Genomic DNA, 13,703 nt, shown 5'->3' with positions numbered 1-13,703 from the left:
CACTGTGGGTGACTGATGGGCCCCCGACTGCGGTTGTTGTCCTAGTGAAGGTAGATTTCGAAAAGACATACGTCTGCCTGCCTTGTCCTCTTGGACGTGGTCCACCCACTGTGAAGAAAATAACTAAGCTGGCGAAGAAAACCAACTGCTGGCTACGAAGACTAAGTAGATTGAAGAAGCATAACAGCCGATGTGTGTGCACACAAAGAGACTCAAAAAAGTGTATTTTTTATTTTTTACAGCATAAAAAAACAAAAGAGAACATCTGCTTTTAACACAATAAAAGCATATGTTACTCAATCGATCTTTCATTTTAAAACGATTTGTTAGCCGCAACATCATTGCTTCATTCTAATTATAATTGTTCAATTTTCACCTCTGTAAAATTCAGGGTTTTTTTTTTTTAGGTTAAGATATAGTTTTATGATTTAGTTTATGAAATATTGATCTTTATGGCAATTTTGTTCTTTCTTTCTGGTTTAACAAGAAAATATAGGATATTTTATGTATTTTCACTGAATAAACCTTAAATGAATTGGTATATCTTTATGTTTCTTAGGTGCTCCTAAACCTCAACTGCAAGAGACCTAAGGCACCCACATGAAGTTTGTGTAGCAAAAGAACTGTTATTTCCATATAATGTCCAGACTTAGAAAGTACTCTATTGTCCAATAAAGGTTTTTATTGCAAACAAAATTCCATGAAACAAAAGCTGCATCATAACACCTACCCCAGGGACTGATAGTCCATTAGTGATTAGAAGACAAAATCAATTTTATCACCTTTTCATATACCATTTAGATAATATTATTTATAGAAAGTAATTTTCCATAATGCACATGTTATTAATAGATAAATTATTTTGGTTTGAGATCTTTGTTTTTTATTACATTGAACTTTTAAATAACCTATGCATAAAAGATTACTTTTATTAAAATACAACACAATATCAATTAAGTTTCACTTTTATAAATTACGTAAAGATTTAAGAAGTTAACTACATTTATAGCACGCACACACTCAAATTAGATTCATTAATGATGTTATAGTTGAAAAAATAGTTACTATAGTCTTTATAAGAGTGCACTGCTCAAAATTTAACAAACCAAGCCATTATTCAATGTGACTAATTAAAAATATTAATAGACTTACAGTGAATTCACCGGTGACTGAATCGTAGCCAACATGAACGGTATGTTCAAAATTTGTTGGATACGATATATTAGGCTTCTCGGAAGAGTAGTCGCCTCTGTGATGTCCTTTACCTCCTCCTCCTCCTCCACCTCCACCACCGCTTCGGCCCTTTTTGCCACCACCCTTCTTTTTCCTATCTTCTGAGTCGGGTTCTTTGGGAAGTGGACGCATGTCCACAGGTACGGTAGGGGTAGCATCACCGCTAAAATAATATTTAAATAATGAAAATTTTTTAAATACAATTAATAAAACAAAACAGTTTTAAAATTCTATTTCTCTTACACTAATAATACTAAAAAATCATAATTTAGATAGTATTTACTTATTGTCAGCTTTTAATGCATAATTTTATTGTCTGTAGGCCATGAATCATTAAAAAGACAGCAAAAAATTAAAATAATTTTATATATTGTAATTTTTGAAATTCAAATTAATTAAAAAATATATTGAAACAAACAAAATGTTATATATTTTTTTCTTATTAGATAGTATTGTAATTTTTATAAGTATTGTAAGAAATAGTTCAGTTTATTTTTTTCCATGTATTTTCATCAAAGAGCAAAATGATTAACTTTATCATGGATAATAAAATAACCAATTTCATCATTCAGAAGTTATGGAGGCAAAAACAAACTCATTTCAAATAGTCAGAATTACGGCGTGTCCTTCCAAAGTCTGTTGAATTCCTGCTATGTTGAGCAGTTAGATTTAAATATTTCCGACTTTTGTTGCTTCTCTGCCACTATTATAGTACAAATTAATCCAGGAGAAAATAGAAGAGGAAACTAATTATCAATGAAGTATTTACTAGTAAATCAAAATGGTTGAGATACAATCGATGTTTGCATCGGCTGTCAAGAGTTGGTAATGGACATAGGAAGAAAGGACTTTATTTGTTTGGATCACCGGCAGAGTAGATATCCTGGACTTCAGTATTCCAGGATCGCCCTATTCTAATGTCTATAGCCCTTAGAATCAAAATTCACCAAAGAAGATCATATAATTGGTTAGTTTGCTCAAAATAGGATTAAACAGATTTGTAAAGTTAATATTAAATTTAGTCATGTAAACTTTTTCAGCATTGACCTTAATCTTAGATCTGAGAATAATAAAAACAGTTAAATTCCTTATAATTATTTTAATAAATTTTAACTATTACAATTTACTGATAACTTTTTTCTAAACTGTTAACAATATATATTTTTAAGGATCTTGAGGATCAGTCAATAAGACAATTATATTGAGGCGAGATAGTCATGTCATGTCAAAGAAAAAACAGTTTTTCGTAACAAAGAATTTCTACAACTAATCCTTAAAAAACTACAATGTAAAGAGTATAGTTTAAGATTAATAACTACTATAATTTAAACATTTCTTACAATTGTCTATTACAGTGTTTTCTACATTGTTGCGATACAACTCAAGGGAGAACTGAATAGGGGTGAAATGAAAGAAGATAAATGGGGGCCTGTTTTGGTTTTTTCAAACTTAACTGTTCATTCTAACAGGTAGTCCATAATTTCTGTTTTGTATTTAGTCCATTTATATTTAGTGTTGATATTATGTTGTATATGTTTATTAAGTAGGAGTAACATGAATTTAAACTTTGTACATCTGACTTTTTGTTGATATAAAAATCGGGCTATCACCACACTCCATTCATTGTAGCTTTTAAATAATTAGTTGAAGAAATTCTTTGTTTTAAAAAAAACTATTTTTTTTTTTTTCATTTTAGGACATGGCAACACAAACAAAAAAGTTGTGAAATGTCATATCAATGAAGTTGTTTTATTGACTGATCCTCAAGATCCATAAAAACATATATACATCAATTAAGCTAAGCAAGATTAACACAAATATGACATTGATAAATATTATTTTGAAATGAAAAGTGATTGGTATGATTACTATTATCAAAATTTTATAAGAATATCAATCAAAAATAGTGAAAGTAAAAATTATATGAAAACAAAAATATATAATCAGACAGAAATTAATATAGGTATCACAATCAATACAAGTACAATAACAATATAAGTTTTTGATAATGCTAAGAATTGAGCTTCGTTCTGATAGACCCTTAACATCACTTAGGCTTTATTCCGTTATACCAATAGACTTTTATCATTTTCGCACTTATTGAAAATTTACCAATCCTTTACCAACATGATGACCTTACCAAGCATAATACAGGGGGGTGGGATACACAGTAAGTTAGATAGTTATAATTACTTCACTCATGTATGCCAATTGAAATTATCAATGTCAAAATTAAATAATTTGATTAATTTTCATTTTTTTTTTTTTTTTTAACACTTATTATTCTTCCTTTCATGACTTAATACTGGAATTTGAAGTATTTTTTGTCAAATATCAAAGGTAAATGTTGAAAAAGTTGGAACAAACTAGGAAAATTCTGATTTAAATGATATTTAAATACATATGAAATTTCCATTCTAAAACATTTTACTAAACATTATATACTTTCATAAAATAACAGATAGTTTAAGCCGATTTGTTCAGAAACAGAATATACTGATATCAGAGATAACTCGGACCAAAAAATGTCCTATACTAGAAAAAACAAAATTAAACAACCATTATCCTACTTTTATCCAAACCTATTTAATAAGATTTATAAGAAGACTTTAAAAATATTACTTAGCAATGTTAATAAAAGAAATTCGACAGACGAGAAACAATTATTAAAAATATTTGTAATCAAACTTACCGATTACTTGTAAGGCGGACTGGTGGTGCTGGAGGCTTATCTTCATCGTCAGACATCATTGGGAATTGTCAGTAAAACTACAATATTCACCGTAATAGGATACTAAAATTGAACAATGCCTCATTAGTAATCTAATCAGGAAGTGACCATAATGTATTAAATTTGAATGGTTTTGGATTGGTTTTATGCTAAAGTTAAATATATGAATTAATCAAAGTATTTTATATGAATTCAAAATAAAAAGAGCAATACCTAGAAATTAATTAATTAATGATATATTAATCATTAGTCCAAGACTATCAGGTAAACTCCTTCTAATCAAACTTAAGATACTGGTTGTCATATTTGAGGAATGACTCACTTTTACAAGAAAGATAAACAAGGAATTGATAATTTTCAAAGAAGGGAGGAATGAGTTGGGTACTTTGAAAAAGCCCTAACTACGTATACTTAAATAAAGAATAAACTAGCATTTTAAAGAGTAATTAAAAAAATATATGTGGATTTCTGTAGTGGTTTATTACCTGTCTAATTGCCTTTTTAATACAGAACACATTTATGATATATCACGACTAACAATTATTATCACAGTTGGAAGAATGAAGAACAATACACAACATATTTATAGAAACAAGAAAGTAAATGTTAAATGTGATGAGCCTTATCGTAGAAAGTAGTTTTCATGAGCAGTTTACGGCTTAAAAATGTAAAATTAATATATAAAATTGGTATCATTGGCACATTACTGGATTAATCCGCGGTTAAAAAAACAAAAAAGATATAAGAGTAAAATAACAATTAAATAAACAATCTTGCGAACGATAACTCAGACACACCGCCATGTCAATCCACCATTAACTGGTAAGAGGTTAAAACCAAATGAGTCATATAACCTACCGAGTATTAATGCCTCACTCTTTTCCCACTTAAGAAATTAATAAAAAGAAATTATAAACCTGTATGTGGTTCTTTATTTTTTAATTCTATTACCTAGTCATTTATTTGCAAGACAATTGTTACCTACACACAAAATGTGGAATCATTAATTCTCTTGATTAACTACCTAATTAAACATTAATATAATTAGAAGCAAGTCGAGATCGTCCTTTTTAAAGCATGGTAAATTACCACATCAACTAAAGTTCAACAAAACTGAAATTATCTAAATGGGGGGATTGCCGGTCAACTCAGTTACCGGCGGTGATCTGTTTATATTGCAGTTGTTATATATTCTTTACAACCCATTCTTAATAGAGAATCTTTTTCTAAAAATATCAATAAAGATGTATAAAAAATTAATAAAGTTATCGACCTTAATTCGTCATCGGTCATATAGACTATCCGCCAAACATTATACAGAATCACCTACTTTTACATTCTATTGCTAATGCGGATTTTGGTTCAATTGATAATAATGATTATGGGGAAATTACAAATGAAGCAAAATTCATAATAATTAATGTATTCGTGACAAACGAGTAATTCCTAAGAAATTACCTTCCCCATGATTCATTCAATTTTTATTGTGATACTAGTATCTTACTATCAGAACGATAGTCGTTCATCGGCTGCGGTTGTGATAAATCGTTGATTCTCGTAAATTTATAATCAATAGTAAGATTTTAATTGATGTTATTACATTCTTCCAGATTTCATTGTTGATAATGTTTAACGAAGGCCTCATATACTCATATTATCAAAAAAGTGTTTTATTTTATTGTTAATTAATTTTACACCTAGGTGCATATGTATACCTTATCTCAAACTGATATGATTACATTATTTTTTTTTAATATAGTATTATAGATATTTTACTTACTAGAGTTGTCCAATATTGTATTTTTTGTTTTCATCACAGTTGTCTTTTTTTTTAAGGACAGAAGATGAAACTAACTTCCTAATTGTTAAGTACAGTGACTTGCTTTTTTAAATTAAACTTAAGACTGCTTTTATCCTTTATATGTAAAAGACTTCATCTATCATATAGAAGATAGTTGATTGCAATAATTTGTACCCCATTACAAATAGATATTTATAATTTATTGGTCATTAATAAAATTATTGTAATGATCATAAAAAATTAATTATAATTCTATCTACTTGACTTTATGTCATTCAAACATTAAACATTGAATCTAAAACTAAATAGTATCAAAAACATTGATCACTTGTACAATTGTTTGTACAGCTCTTGTTTTAACATTTCCAGTTTTCTTGCTTCTCTTTCTTTCATTTTCAATTCTACACAGACCGATATGTGACTGGGTGCCTTTTGAAATATCTGACTTGCCGATATTTAAATTCTCTCTCATCTAGAATCCTCGAGTGTTCTCACATCACTGTTTTTAATGCACAGATCTGTATTTAAAAGACTGGTGAGATCCTATAGCTAATATCTTTTGGAGCTTTTATTCATATATTCCAGTACTTACCTACCTTTCTTTTTCTAAGCCATTTTAGAATTTGGATTTATGAAAATATTACAGCCATATTTTGGTATTTAATAATGTTAAATCCTAAGTGTTTATACTATTAGATAAAATATTAAAGTTGTTGCTTTTTTAAGTTGAAGAATTTCTTGATTAAAATAGACAAACCTTATTTGCCATTGTTATACAAATAGATTGTTATTGTAAAACGTGTTTATACTCTTGATTTATTTCTATAGTTTCTGCTCAAGTAATTGAGTTTTTTTAATGGTATTATTTCAGATGTCAGCCCTTAAAGAAACAGCCTCAAATAAAAGTTTTGGTGGTTACCAGAAAGTATTCACTCATGATAGGTAGATTTTAGTCAGTTCTTTTTTTTTTTATTTTCTTATTTTTATGATGGGTTTATAATTACCAATTTTGTTTTAGTGTTTCTTTAAAATGTAAAATGACATTTGGATTGTACTTACCTCCAAACTGTGATACAAAAAAAGTTCCTGTCATTTATTGGCTGTCTGGGCTTACTTGTAATGAACAAAATTTCATGACAAAAGCTGGTGCCCAGCAATATGCTTCCAAATATAATGTAATGCTTGTCATGCCTGATACAAGTCCAAGTAATGAAACATAATATCAATATTTATAATGCTTCAGATTTATTATATGTTATTGAAATTAACATTTTACTGTAGGAGGTGTCAATATACCTGGAGAAGATGATAGCTATGATTTCGGATCTGGGGCAGGTTTTTATGTTGATGCTACCCAAGAACCTTGGAAATCACATTACAATATGTACACTTATGTAACATCTGAACTGCCTGAAATAATAAACTCAAATTTCCCTGCCGATCCTGATCAGCAAAGTATTATGGGTCACAGGTAATTTGATCCAAAATTCCATAGAAGAGCCTGACCATGTTCAAAAAGTTTATATAATATTTTTATATTTACGGTTAAAATTTCTCATTATTATTTTAAGCCTAATAATCAAGGTTTTATGTTAAGTAATGAAATGTTTTTCGTATTAATTATTTTTGTAATAACTCCTTCCTATTAATATAATAGTATCTTCAAATTAAATTAATAATAATATCTTCATTTCATACATTTCTTTATCAGTATTTCAATTCTTTTTCCTCTGATCTAAAATATAAAATAATTTCATCTTCTTACAAAATAAAAAACCTCTGTTTAAAGATGAATGTTTTAAAAACATAATAGGTTTTATGTTATCAGTAGTTACATTGTCATTTTAATATGCACCCATAATTCTATATTTCTTCCTTAATTAAAATATTATGTAATTTGAAAAGTAATGAATAATTTATTTTAAGTATTTTTGTTTAGTCAGTTGTAAAAAGTTCTTGAATGTAAAGATTACTGGAAGCTACTGTACCTACTAACACCTGGCCCAAGGTTTTGATAAGTTCATTGGAGGGAAATGATCAAGATTTTCCAGTTCACAGGAGTCTAGGTTGGGTTTGATTCTCTACCTGGGTCAAAGGAAATATTTATTTTGTGGAATCCCCCAAAATAGAACTCTCTGGTTAAAAAAGTGTGGCAACCTCAGGGATTAGCAAAATGTCTCACTTTCTGGACTAATAACAATATCACCTACTATAGTACTATATATGTTACAGGAGTACTATACTATATTATATATATAATATAATATATACTAGAGTACTATAGATTATATACCTGACATAGTATATTGCACATATCAATCAACACTTACAGCAGCTGTGCACAATTCTTTGAATATTTTACCTGAAGACCTCCACATTATTTACTATTATATTTATTTAATTCCAGGTCGATCTGGTGGGCATGGTTATTGTAAGAGATACATTTTTTTTTAACAATTGATTATGGGGGGAAATAATCTCATATAAAAGACACCCCTAACTATATACAATGAAATAAATTTTAAAAAATTGAGACAAAATAAATAGATTAAAATAATAATTCTTAATAAAATATAAAAGTAAAGTTAATAACAATATAAATAATTGACTTCCAGTGGGAAAAAAAAGAAAGAAAGTGAATTTAAGAAAAAGACGAAGAGAAAAAAAATAAGAAATTAAGATAAAATAAAATTTTATAGTGACAATAACTGAACTGAAAAATGTATAATTTATAACAGGATGTGCACCAGCCTTTGCTTCAGTCTTTGGGTTGTTGGGTTTCCCAAGTTGTAGGTCACTGCTCCTTTAACTGTGGTAACTGGGAGTGGAACTTCATGAACCTTTTTTTTTTATGTAATCTCCTCTATTGTCTCTATTTTTAATTCCTGATGAAATTTTCTGTAATATTAATAGTAATATACCATTAATAATTAATTCTGCTATAAGTTGTAGTCCAAGAGCCCAAGAGGAGAAGAAATAAGATATGACACCCCCAATTTTTCATTACTTTAATGAAAACTTTATATTGTTACAAGTCTAAATTGATTACTGTCAACCATAGTTAGTGGGGAGGAGGATGGCAGCAGTTCCTAAGATATAAAAAGTTCATTTTTTGAGTTCTTTTAAGTAAAAAATAAATTTTGATCATTATTTTCTTTCAGAAAATGTTTTAGTTTTTACTTCCATTATACAAGAGATACAGTAAAAGTAAATATTGAAGTATTTCAGGTGCACACTCTCAGAAGTTAATTTAATTCCAGAAAAACCTAAAATTTGCACTCATTTTTTATTCGGAGTTCCATATCCTTTAAACTACCTACAAGACTAAAAAACTTCACAGAGCATCATTTAAAGTAGAGTGAATTCCCTAAATTATGAACCCTAACAGACATCTGATGGTGTTCTGATGTTATATTTTTTCATAAATAAAAAATTTTGCCTGAACAACTAGAAATGAAGATTTTGTGAATTTATTTTTACTAATATCATAAAAACTACTGCTCCAACAAATATAAATCTTCTTAACTACTTCATAGATAGTACATTTGACTAACTTTGAGTGCGGGTATACATCTATACATCAAATGGTTCCTGTGATATAATTTCCCCATATGAATTCACTAATTACTGTTTTTTAATTTTGAAATGTTTCTTTTAAAAAAAGTTTATCTCAGGAACTATTGAACATAACAAGCTCCATTAGGGCTCATATTTTAGTAAATTTACTCTGCTATAAATGATGTTCTATAAGGTTTTTCAATGTTGTTGGTAGTTTTAAAGATAAAGAGCTTAGAACGAGAAATTTATTTTGTGTAAGCTTTTGAAACAGCCGCCATTTTTTATTCTCCCTGACTATAAATGGCACTCTTCAATCTTGTCTGGTAACCATATATAGTTTTCATAAAGATAATCCAAAATTGGGGTTAAATAACTGCTTTTATTCCTGTGGGTTCTACTAAAATGTTTTATGAATAATTTCATTATGTTTGCCTCTACCATTTTTATTTTTATTTTCTTTAGTATGGGAGGACATGGAGCTTTAATTTCATTTTTGAAAAATCCTGGAAAATACAAGAGTGTCAGTGCCTTCGCCGCTATCTGCAATCCTATGGAATGTGACTGGGGAAAGAAAGCTTTTAGTGGTTATCTTGGTGAAGACAAAACATCTTGGGCTGAATATGATGCCACCAAATTGGTTTCTACTTACAATGGGCCTCCAATTGATATATTTTTAGATCAGGTAATAATAAAAACATTTTGATTTGTTTCATTAATATTAATATAAAAAAAATCTTGTGCCGTGCTCACATCAAACAACTTTCACTTATCACTCTACTTTGAGTTGAAATCATTCCTCGTTTGTTGTAGAACAGATATTCCTATATTATTCACTGTGGCAATACTTCCCCTACTGATTTTCCAAATGAGCATTTTAATCAATGGATTGACCAACCCCAATTTCAATAGTTTTCAGAAAAGTACTTCTAATAATTTTTCTAGTTCCAAAATTTTAACATTTTTCTTTTGCTAGTTTGACAAAAATAAACAGTTAACCAACATTTACAACAACATTGTTCTTTTAACCATTTGTTCAATGCTAAATTGTTATTGAATCAATATTAAAAATATTAAGATTGATTTTATGGAGTGAGTCATCTGGTCAACTGAGAGGCTTATATGTAGGATAAGTGAAATTAAAAAATAATAATTTAATAGCTATATTTACATGAAAATAATTAACAGATTCAACGGAAAAACTATGCATGCATCTTCTCATTCAAACTCATATTAGAACAGATCTTTTATTAATGTGTTCTTCGTCATTCTACATCACCTTTTACGACTTTCTATGTTAAATATTAATTTTCTAAAATTGTTGACTTTCAAACAATATATGTCTATAGTACTACTATTATTTCTGGAATTGTGGTTTTCAATCTGGAAAAAATATTGTTCTTCACATCTCCTAAAGTTGATTATCAAACACTTTCATAGTTTATATTCATCCATTTTTCACTAATTAAAATATAAAATGGCCAATTATTTCAATCAAACAAAATTAAAGGTACTTAAGAGTAAGAGGAAGACTTTTTAAAAATTCATCATGTAATCCCTGTCAGACTATTTCAAAGAGGATAATACCTAGCTAATATTAAAGACCATTTAATATTATACATTAACATGTCGAGTTTAACCAAAATCGTTTGGGTAATTTTTGAGAATATCGAAAAAAGATGAAAAATCTATTCTATAAAGTGCCACTTTTCATTTCTAAGCTTGGCTGTTCACTCAGACTATTTTGCGAGACTTGGTTATTTGGACTCAGCAGACTTCAAAACATAGTATTTCTGTAGAAAATTTGAATTCAAAATTTTTCACGATCGCAATACTTTCCCTTACCACATATTCCATGTATAGGTAAGTAGACGTAAAAATTGCATTAAAATTTTAAAGGTTGAGTAATACTATTATTATTTAGTGATGAAATAAATTTATAATACTATACCTTTCACTAAATGAGTTTTTGTTCCTTTTTCTCTGTGTGGGTGGCTTTGGTTCGATGAAATCTCTGAATCCCTGTAGGGCAACTTACTCAATACCTTTGTTCCTGCTACTATTTATTAATTTAAAATATATCTGATTTACTATTATTCTATACCATGACTAAATCTGTTTTTAATTTTTATTTATAGATTTAAAATATTTATGAATTATTTATGAACTTATTTTTGCATAATCTGTTACTTTTAATGTACTATCATAAATAATATTTTTATTTGTATCTGAATCTTTGAACAATATTTCTTGTTGTTTTTTGTATGCCGGAAATTCAATTATAATATGTTTAATTTTCACATTGATAAGTTTCAGTTATGTCTATTTTGAGCAGGTATTTAATACAAATCCCATGATTCATCCTAATATAGGTTTTTATGATGTCTTTCTCTATGTTTGCTTGTGAGAACCCCATTTTTGAAATGAAATGAGGGACTATATTTTTATATAACTACCCAGTAGGGTTCTCCTGACATTGTATTTTCCAATTTTATATCAGATCTAATTTAATCATTTTATAATAATCGGTGGAAGGCAACTTAGTGTCTACCAGCTGGCCTATTATAATGGCTAATTTAGCCATTTTATCAACTGCCTCTTTATCTGGGATCTCTAGGTGATCCTTAATCCACTTAAATATTATTATTTATTTATTTCCTTTTATTATTGTGATAATAGTTTTTTTTATTGGATATTGATTGTTAATCTGAAAAAAAAAAATGTTGAAAAGTTCAAAAAATAATTATTTTGGTTAGTTTATCCTGATCTATTCCAACTTAAAATGTTTAGAAGAATCTGACATTATTATCCAATAGAGTTGAAATGTTTTAAAAGTTACTTTTCCAGTTGCATACATTGAGTAACGTGCAGGAGTGAGCATTCTTTTAAATATAAAAATAAAATTTTTATATTAAAATAATATAGTTTTCATAATCATTTCAGGGATCTAATGATCAATTTCTAGAAGCGCTCCGCCCTCAGACTTTCGTAGAAGCATGTAAAGAAGCTCAAGTACCCGTCATCCTTACGATGAGAGATGGATACGATCACAGCTATTTTTATATTGCAACTTTTATTGAAGAGCATTTTAAACATCATGCTAAATTTCTAGGCATATCTCCTTCATAATAAGAAATTTATTTTCCACAAATGCTTAAATTTCTGTTACATAACAATTAAGATTGTTTTTCTGTTTACAATCAAGTTGCTTCGGACCAATTGGTTTTATAATTTACTTTTTTTTTTTTTGGTTGATAATTTGAAAAATGCATACCAGCTAAAAATTTTGTTATTCTTTGAGTATTTTATGTTACTACTTTTGTATGAAATACTTGACAATTATGTTATTATGATTATTTTTGTTCATACATGAAAGAAGTATATTTTAATAAAGAAAAAAAGTTTTAAATCATTCACAATTTTCCCTAAAACTATTAGCTATTATCTCCGCTAATAATAACTATAATAAATAAATAATAACTGCTAAATTCAGTATTTAGTGTGGTATCTGGCAGTGAGATTTCTTCTTTCTTCTTTGTTCTTTAACCCTTTGAGATCAGTTTTCTTGTGAAGCAAAACACACAGAGCTAAATTTGGTGGCCACTCTAGTTCTGAAGCAATTTAGCACATCTTATCTCTTTAGTGGTTGGCAATGATATTTCTAAACAAATCAACCTAGGCCTTTGGTTCCTTAGAATCCCCTCGGGCAATACAACAACAATTGTATTAGGGTCAGTTGCTACAATCTCCAGTAAAACTAAGATTTGTCCAAGTTTAATAAAACTCCGGTAACTTAGCGACCTATTTCTGGTCTATCGTTTTGTTAATCAAGTAACCAAGGTTACCTGAAACTGAGATAACTGTCTGTATATCACGCTAGTGTTCTCGAAAATTCAAATCAAATATTGGTTGAACTTCATAATTATTGTGTTTTCTGTTTTTTTCTTTCCATTACTACGCACAGATAAGGTAAGTAAAATTTATCATAACATAATTACCAAAAAATATAGAAATTTTTAATCAGTGAATCATAATTTATTAGAACTAATAATAAAGATGTCTTATAATTTAAGAAATACTTTTTTTTTCACTGTTTCCTGAGAAAATAATTCTTTGAAGTTTTTTTGGAAATACACCTTAGCTAGATAACAGATGTACTATGGAAGGTTCCTTCAATGGGTACCTACTTAAGCAGAGATTTTCTCAGCTTCTTTGAAACATTGAAATCTCAGTTTGACTGGCTATCATTTGCAGGTAATGTTTACCACCAGAATTGAAGCTTAACATTTCAGATATATAAGAAGATGGTCAGGGTTGCGGTCAAAAGTGAAATAAAAATAGTTTACAACTATTTATTTTCCAACGTTTCGCCCCACTTTACAG

General features: G+C 28.5%; 2 protein-coding genes across 4 annotated transcripts in view; one reads left to right on the top strand and one right to left on the bottom strand.

Annotated features, from left to right (window-relative positions):
* Pak (serine/threonine-protein kinase PAK 3-like protein) overlaps positions 1-4,807 on the bottom strand; it is a 31,920-nt gene extending 27,113 nt beyond the window's left edge. Inside the window, exons 1-3 of one of the 2 annotated variants that reach the window (XM_014428200.2) lie at positions 4,450-4,807; positions 3,926-4,027; positions 1,153-1,396 (exon numbers count right to left, since the gene is read on the bottom strand). In XM_014428200.2, coding sequence (XP_014283686.1) covers positions 1,153-1,396; positions 3,926-3,984 — 303 coding nt within the window. In that variant the 5' untranslated portion in view covers positions 3,985-4,027; positions 4,450-4,807. Of the gene's footprint in view, positions 1-1,152; positions 1,397-3,925; positions 4,028-4,177; positions 4,368-4,449 lie in introns of those variants that run through there. The other variant, XM_014428201.3, reaches the window with a different exon arrangement.
* Positions 4,808-5,388: 581 nt separating this feature from the next.
* On the top strand, positions 5,389-12,727 carry LOC106685496 (S-formylglutathione hydrolase). 2 transcript variants are annotated; one of them, XM_014428203.3, is made up of 7 exons: positions 5,442-5,539; positions 6,135-6,300; positions 6,637-6,707; positions 6,784-6,971; positions 7,047-7,236; positions 9,786-10,005; positions 12,264-12,727. In XM_014428203.3, exons 2-7 carry the CDS (start codon positions 6,274-6,276, stop codon positions 12,447-12,449), a joined length of 882 nt encoding a protein of 293 aa, XP_014283689.1. In that variant the 5' UTR covers positions 5,442-5,539; positions 6,135-6,273; the 3' UTR covers positions 12,450-12,727. The 2 variants fall into 2 exon arrangements, with proteins under 2 accessions (XP_014283690.1, XP_014283689.1); XM_014428204.2 differs by lacking the exon at positions 6,135-6,300 and having other exon boundaries at positions 5,389-5,539.
* Positions 12,728-13,703: the final 976 nt, after the last annotated feature.

Source organism: Halyomorpha halys, unplaced genomic scaffold, assembly GCF_000696795.3.
Source record: "Halyomorpha halys isolate HHAL.00 unplaced genomic scaffold, Hhal_1.1 Scaffold703.1, whole genome shotgun sequence".
Classification (NCBI taxonomy): domain Eukaryota; kingdom Metazoa; phylum Arthropoda; class Insecta; order Hemiptera; family Pentatomidae; genus Halyomorpha; species Halyomorpha halys.
The sequence above is the reverse complement of the archived record's forward strand: the minus strand, read 5'-3'. Positions and strand labels throughout refer to the sequence as shown.

What these genes read in the sequence shown, in the direction of transcription:
- LOC106685496 (XM_014428203.3), top strand. Translation starts at nt 6,274, where the DNA reads ATGCACAGATCTGTATTTAAAAGACTG. An exon ending in AAAGTATTCACTCATGATAG is followed by an intron (nt 6,708 to 6,783) that starts GTAGATTTTAGT and finishes ATTTTGTTTTAG; the next exon opens with TGTTTCTTTAAAATGTAAAA. An exon ending in CAAAGTATTATGGGTCACAG is followed by an intron (nt 7,237 to 9,785) that starts GTAATTTGATCC and finishes TATTTTCTTTAG; the next exon opens with TATGGGAGGACATGGAGCTT.